Source organism: Cynara cardunculus (assembly GCF_001531365.2).
Source record: "Cynara cardunculus var. scolymus isolate 2C chromosome LG 13, CcrdV1, whole genome shotgun sequence".
Taxonomy (NCBI): Eukaryota; Viridiplantae; Streptophyta; class Magnoliopsida; order Asterales; family Asteraceae; genus Cynara; species Cynara cardunculus.
This window is the reverse complement of record NC_037540.1, coordinates 14919629-14927859: the sequence shown is the minus strand read 5'-3', so window position 1 is coordinate 14927859 and position 8231 is coordinate 14919629. Positions and strand designations below refer to the sequence as shown.

Genomic DNA, 8231 nt, shown 5'->3' with positions numbered 1-8231 from the left:
CAAACTTGAAACTGATGAATCTATTAGTCTTCCATATGAAATCGATCAGAATCAGAGAGGCGAAAAAAATACCCAGGAACGTCCTATTTCGTCTGCCAAAAAAAAAACGAGAATTGGAGGGTGTATATTTCGTATATAGAGATTTAAAACAAAAACAATTCACAACGAAAGGATACCAAAACGCCATGCATATTATATTGTTTTTATGAAGGTTCAAAATGGTGTGTGTCGTGGTGGCGAGGTCAAGCTTCAAGCTTTAGAAGCCACGGTGAGGTCGCGACGTTTTTTAAGACGTGACTTATGATAGAAAATTTCTATATCATATAAATTATCATACATATAAACATATATTTTATACTATTACTCATTGAGTCAATGATATTAATTAATTTTAAATTATATCATGCCCGTTACCATTTCATCAGAATGATTGGAATCATGCTCATCAGAATCTGCACTATCTTCCATCTCTACCCCTTGAGCTCTCGAAAACGCAGCCACTTTTGCTTTTTGATCTCCCCCTCACGGTGATCAGGATCCTTCTGGTCATCATGTCTTCGTTTAAGAGAAGTGGTTTTGAGATCGGCAAGTAGTTTCAAGAACTGAAACTCTTTCTGACAAAACATCAATTGAGTTCTGAAGATTTAGGATACTTTGGGATGAAGAAGCAATTGTTGAACCAATCTTTAATAAACTTGAAACAAAAACACTTTGAAAATTATGAAACTCTTAGGCTTTAAGGGCTTCAGATTCTTCCAATGAGTGTCTAAGCAAACCAACCAAGTCTGCGTTCGTTGAATCCATGTTAGGTTCAGAAATAAACTTAGCATATAGCATGGACTTCAGATCATCCACCGAAAAGTTTGGTTCTTGTTGAGGTTGTGGTGGTGGCGGCGAAACATGACTTTCTTCTTCAACAGTTGGATGCTTTCCCTTTCAGTAATCTCTTCAAACCATTGATTTCTTCTATTAACGTATCCTGGATAGCCTTTAGGGCCGCGTTCATAAATTCCATTGACACAAAGTCAGGTAAAGTAACACCTGGATCACTTAGATTACCAGTTGAAACAATAGTTGAATAAACTATTGTGCCTACGTTCAGCATTGGAATAACGTTAGCACTGGTAGAACTTCCAACCTGTCCTTGTAAAATATCAGTTGACTATATTTCATGTCGTTTCAGCTTGTTCACAAAGAACTCTAAACTCTTGTGTACCTATAGTGTTTAAAGGCTCTAGACTCAATATGGTAATCAAAGAAGTTGTAGACGAGGGCTGCTGTCTACTATTTTTAATATCTAGTTCCTCCGAATGAGGAACAGATAGATTATGTGTTAGATCCTCTTGAGAAGATGGAACTGATACCTGTTGAGAGGCATTAGAGTGGCTAGGAGGGGTGTGCATTTGCATAGTTGGGTGGAATATGTCTTTTTCAATGTCAACATTTAACGAATGAATGTCAACAGCAGATGTGGTTACCCCACCGAGTCCATCTCATTTACATTTTTCCTCATCTCACAACCCTGTTCAAATAACCCATGTAATTGAACGCATTCGTCTAGACGTAGACCCTCGCTACGCTCAACTGAGGCATGAGTTGTTCCCTAGGTAAGTCCCTCCTGCTCTGGGTGGACTGTAGGAACTGGCTCTCTCCTATATTCTATCACATACTAAGTACTCTGATTGACATAGGCAAGTAGTTCATTAGGAATGTTCATTATTGAATCCACATCTTTGACTTCAGCATGAGGTATTAAGAATTGCATCTGGACCGAACTTGTTGTCAAGTCGTGAAGGAATATTCTTATTATTGAGTATCATAGATCTGATGATCAGCTGCAAGAAAAAGTTGAAATGGAACACACTTTCTTGCTTTTGAGAGGAATCTCTTTGCATAAACTAGATCCGCAAGATCGTTCCAGATGACTATGCCATAGTCATAGTGTTTGTGAATATTATGCCATGGAAAAACTTCAGAAACGATGTGTTGCATGTGTCTACGCCCGGGTCTTTGAGGTAAGGCACCTATTCAGAATGGAGAATAGTAGATGTCATACGGAAGGTACAAATTTACGTTTGAACTGCGATGGATGGTTGAGGATTGCAGAATAGCCCATCCTTTTGATGTCAGCACAAAGTTCTTCATCAGAAATAGTCATCAAAGTCATCTTTTCCATGTATGGAATCAGGTTTTGGCAAGTTCAGAATTCTCCAAAATCGTTTTAGTGCCAAACGGCCTAGAAAATGATCAACATTTCCTTCAAAATAAAATTTGGTTCCTTGTTTTATGAACAATAGTGTATGCCAGAATTGTTGCAAATATACTAACGGAACATCAATTGTAGCAGTTAAAGCATAAGATATTTTGTGGCCTTTTAAGATTTCAAGGATAATCGGATATTCAGAAGGAATTTCAAAGTTTAAGTGGTGATTGTTTGGTTTGAGGTCAAGATATAGGGTAGTTGGGAAAATGACTTCATCGAGATCAAGGATATTTACTGACTGGGAAACTGATGGTTGTGAAGATCTGATTGATGGGATAAGATGTTTATCAGCAAAATTATGATGTTCCGCAGTCGTCATTTTTAACCGATAAGATTTAAAGAAAGTTAGATTCATAATAAAAAAAACATTTCCAACATAATAAAAAATTCCCTCAAACTCACTAGCAACACAAAAAAAATTTGCAAAATATTCTTTTCACACCTAGCAAGACATGACAAATTGTTCAACATTAAGCTCTAACAACAACAAAATTCACACAAACATAAAAAAAATACACCTACTTAGAAAAATTTAACTTAAAAAAATTTCACACACACAAATATAGAAAATAAAAAAATTTAAACACTTAAGAAAAAAAAGTTTACACTAAAAAAGTTGAATAAAATAATTAGAAAGAAAAAAAAATACTACTCATCGTTCAACACACACAAAAAAATTACCCAAATAACTTGCACTCATTGCTTAAAAAAAGTTAGCTTTCACTGCTCAAGAGATTACACTCATCGCTCAAGTGTTCATCAGTCATTCCTCATCTAAGTCAATACATATCTTTCAACACACATCGCTCACAAAAAAAATTACAACACTTACCGCTCAAAAATTCATCACTCATCGCTCAAACACTTATGAACACTCATCACTCAAAAATTCAAACTCACACAAATAATCTTATCGCTCAAACATTTCAGATTCAAAAGATTTGATTAAGAACAATCAAAATGAACATCGCACATAGTCCCTATCATTCAAGAATATATCAATATTAAGAATAAGGTTTTTGGTTGCAGTCTTATTACAAACCTTTTAAGCAAATTAGATCAAGTCTAAAGAGTTCGACACAGGTCAAAAGTCCAATAACAGTTCTTGAACAGGAATGAAAATGAAGAAGAATGTATTGAATAAATTAGTCGATGAAAGCCATGTCCGGTGAAACTTTGACTACGTGCCACTTTGTGATTGGTTAGAAATGAAACACACGTTTTGAACAGTACATATTCTTCATCGCTCAACGCTTTGACTGATAAGACACGGTCATCACTCAAGCCTTGTCCGATGAAGGAGTTCATTGTTCAACATTATGTCCGATGAAGAGGTCCATCGCTCAACTCTTTCATCGATGAAGAGGTTCATCGCTCAAGTTTTGGTCGATGAAGCATATTGATCGTTCAAGTTTTAAACGGTGAAGAACCTCATCATTCAAGTTTTACCCTTGAAGATAATCTTCTAGGACTTGGGCGGATTAGTAGCTCATCGCCCAACCCTTTGTCCAGATACCTCTTCCAAGACATATTCATCTCTCATCGCTTGACCTTATCCGAATAACTAGCTCATCGTTTGTGCCTTGTCCGGATAATCACTTCATCGCTCAGGCTTTGAGCAGAATGCTCATCACCCAAGCCTTTGTTAAAAGACTCATCTCCCAACTCTTATATTTCTTCAAACAACCTGTAAAAATATATTAGTTAAGTAACCATTTCATCATTCAGATAAATATGAAAAAAATACTTACTCCCCCTTAAAATTAGACCAGATAAAATTCAAACACCCCCTGGAATGATTACCATAGGATCAAAAGCATTAGATGAGAAGAAAATTAATACATTGGAATGCATTTTGAAAATATAGATATTAGTAAACATATAATTTAACATAAACTAACTTGGATATTAAAAAGTCAAAGCGTTTTTCATCAAAAGCTTTTGTAAAGAAGTCGGCTAGCTGATATTTTGTACTAACAAAATACTATTCAATAGTACCATTTTCTACATGATCTTTAATAAAATGATATCAAATATCGATATGATATGATAGGTTTTTGTGTGTTGAATAGGATTGCAAGATATGACAATTGCGCTGACTTGAGTACACAACCAGATAACTTGAGAATAACAGCTAGCAGTAGCTACATATTCTGCTTTAGTTGTAGATATGGACACGCAGTTATGTTTCGTTGATGCGCAACTCACTAACTTGTCTCCTAAGAATTGTACATGATCCGAAGTACTTTTCTTGTCTAACATACAACCTGCATGATCTATATCTAAGAATGCTATTAGTTCAAAGCCGGTATCTTCAGGATACCAAAGTCTAAGATCAGCTGTCCCTTTTAGGTAACGAAAGATTAGTGTCACAACACTTAGATGGGATTCTTTAGGATTGGCCTGATATCTGGCATAGAGATGTGTTGAAAAGAAAATATCAGGTCTACAAGACGTCAAATACATTAAAGAACCAATCATGCCTTGATAGGTCTTTTCATCTACAGCTTTACCCGAAGGATCAACATGTAGTTTTTAACCCGGAGTCATAGGTGTTTTTATAGATGAACAATTTTCCATATTAAATTTCCTCAAGATATCTTAAATATATTTTGTTTGACAAATGAAAATACCCGAGGATAATTGTTTAACTTGTAAGCCCAAAAACAAGTTCACCTCATCCATCATGCTCATTTTAAATCTAGAAACCATCAAGGGTGAAAAATTCTTACAATATTTAGGGTTTGTACATCCAAATATTATATCATCTACATAAATCTGTATCATGATAATGCCAGACTTTGAAAAGAGTTGTGTCAATTTTATCTTTCGAGAAACCTGATTTTACGAGAAATCCTGAAAGACTATCATACCAGGCTCTCAAAGCTTGCTCTAGACCATACAAAGCTCTATCAAGGATATCTACATGATCTGGCTTAGATTCATCAACGAAACCCTCCGGTTGAGAGACATATACTTCCTCTTTGAGAAGGCCATATAAAAATGTTGTTTTGACATCCATTTGGTACATTGTGAAGTTTTTGTGTGCCACGTCTATAGAACGGGGGATTAGAACGGTGATGCATTGCTTGATCTTTTCATATTCCTTGCAAGATGGTTGGTCACTAACATACTTCTAACCCCCTTACTGCTACAAGAATTGCATGAATGAATTTATGGGTCTTATTTACGAAGAATATGAAATATTGTTGCACAAAATCACAACTTACGACGTGTTTTGTTTTTCTCTACATTTATTGAAATAAAAGATTGTTTGAGTGGCTTGTAGAAAAATAATCTCTTGATCCACAAAGCAACGTGGTGCGGGGATCCTAATCTAAGTCCCCATCTTCGCTGGGGAATATGATCACATCCCTAACAAGAAATGAGGATCCCAACCGGGAGTCGTGGACTTTTTTCCAATTTATTTTAGATATTAAATCAATTGTGTTAAAGACTATACTTGATCAGTAATGGTTTATGTTTAAATCTCACATATTTCTAAAATTTGGTTTTACGGAGAAACAAAACAAAGAAATTGGGATTGCAACGACATCCATAAAGAAAAAGACTACAAGTGCAACTAGGTCAGTAAAACTTCTTAAGAGATTACTTCAATAACTCATTGCAAAATATCTAAAATGTTTAGCAACACTTTTTTGGAATCTTTGAGAAGTGGTTTTCCATCTTCACTTCCTATACTACCCCGAACAATCTACTCAACTAACTTGTACAAGTAGCCAATAGTCTTCTGGATCTAGGTAGGAACCTTCTAGTGCTATCTCGTCTTCTCATATTAACTTGCAAGAATATGATAATATGACATCTCAAGTTGACCCAACTAAAGGCCTAATAGTATATCTTCAAATTGTTTATATTTATTTTATTGTAAAGTTGAGATTTATGATGTATATATGCCATATATTTTTGTAGATTATGAAATGCCTCTGAGAAATATCGTTGCACATAGTACCATTTATCAATCATCAGACAAACAAACAATACATGGAGTTATGCTTAACAACGATTGATATAGAGTCTCAATCAATTGATCAAGAAAGTCAGCTGTTTTTTTACCAATACAAGTTGGTGAGCACAAGATAGTAGGGGATGCAATTGGTAGTTCCTTTGGCTTGGCTAAAAAGCCTCGTCATCCGTTACTTAAAGATTTGTGTCTTATGTAATTTGCTTTTGTTGTTAAACTTTTTTATAGGCATTTTTGCTCCCCTTGTTTAATTAAATACTAATAAATCTCACACTACTTTAAAAATTATGATTATTGTTTTTGGAAAAATGGGATGGAACCTTTTTTCAAAATATAAAAAGGACTACAACTCTAAGAAAAGGCGTACCCTCCTAATTATAAAATGACGCCGAGGGCAACAAAAGCCTAACTCAGAACCCAATAACAGATTTAATGACCTAATTACCCAACTTAGATAAGTCACTAGAAATGGACCAAAAATAAAGAATGTAAAAGCCTATATGCTAGTAATTAACTCTAATAGAAGCATGTCATTACTAATGGATCAAAAACAAAAACCCCTTCTGGCTATTCCCGATCTCCTCCTCCAAATCCCGATCTGCTCCTCTAAATCCCAATCCTTGCCCATCTTAATTTACAATACTAGAATTCAACATATAGTCATTCACACACACAACTGGTGAAACCAATAGAAGCATATTAGAATGGAAAATACTCACCATGGCTTCAAAATATATGTACAATCCGTCAAGCATAAAGTCAACTCTTGGATCTGGTACAAACCAGTCCACTTATCAGCAACCAACATATGAGAATCACCATTCTAGATGTAGCAACCACTATGTTATAGAATAAGCCATATATCAACAGTTAACATTTGAAGAAAGTTAACCGTTATCTAATGTGGACTAAACCACGTATCAAAAACTGGCATATGAAGAAGTCTAATTTCAAACTTGTAGATTATGATCAAATGAACTCATAATGTGGAAATTCAAACATTCCATAAAAACAACGTTTGTTTCAGATCAGTAAAACCACATAATCTAAAGTTGTCGTATTGCCAAAACTTCAGAAAACTATCATTACCACCAATACCCATAGTTATAAAAAAATAAGCATGGTTATATGTAATAAGTTTGCAACCTTGAAACATTTTTTTTCTGTGTCGATGAGTAGTTTATGGCCATGCTTTTAGGAAAAATGCTTCAATACCATAAAAATTTGGATATGTTTATGGCCACAATGTTTTAGGCTATGACTTGGTTTTTCTTGCGATATGGTGACAATTTTAAACGTGGCCATATGGATATCAAAAGTAGTCACGGTAGAATAGGCTATGAATTGATTGAAGAAAATAAAATTGTGGCTAAAGGCCTACGGCTACGTTTTTTAACCGTCACCATTGTGAGATTTTGTACTAGTGTCGTAAATAAAAGGTCGAAATATTTTTGAAGGAAAGTGATTCTACACGATCATAAAATGGTAATGTAGCTATTTAGTAGACCACCCGATATTTTAAGAGTACCGAAGATGTGAAGCATTAAAATGGTAATGTAGCTATTTAGTAGACCACTCGATGCAAAGGATATTAGAAAAGCCAAACAAAATATCACGGGGTGAACATTACAGGTTTATTAAGCGTGCTTCATTTATTGAAATATTTAAAAATACATAAAATAACTTGAATTACATATGAAATAAGCATGAATTCATTGATTTTAACTTTTAGATACAAATATATGACAGGAAATCCAATACGAATTAAGCATATTGATGTTCTCTTTTTTGTTTGAAGATTAGCTTCAAAGGTTCCTCCATTTTCAAAGCAATCCCGAATTTGTCGTTCATGTTGAGCTTCATAGGATCAACATCATTTGGAAGAATCAAGTCGAACTCATGAATCAAAGATGCCAATACAAGTTGAACACTTTTGATACCTGAGGGCATTCCTGGACACATCCTTCTCCCCGAACCAAATGG

At 34.8% G+C, this 8231-nt stretch overlaps 1 protein-coding gene across 1 annotated transcript in view; it reads right to left on the bottom strand.

The window, feature by feature from the left end:
* Positions 1 to 470: 470 nt before the first annotated feature.
* The window catches only part of LOC112524809 (probable (S)-N-methylcoclaurine 3'-hydroxylase isozyme 2), a 9457-nt gene continuing 1696 nt past the window's right edge, over positions 471 to 8231 (bottom strand). Inside the window, exon 2 of the mRNA XM_025134758.1 lies at positions 471 to 614. Coding sequence (XP_024990526.1) covers positions 471 to 614 — 144 coding nt within the window. The remainder of the gene's footprint in view (positions 615 to 8231) is intronic.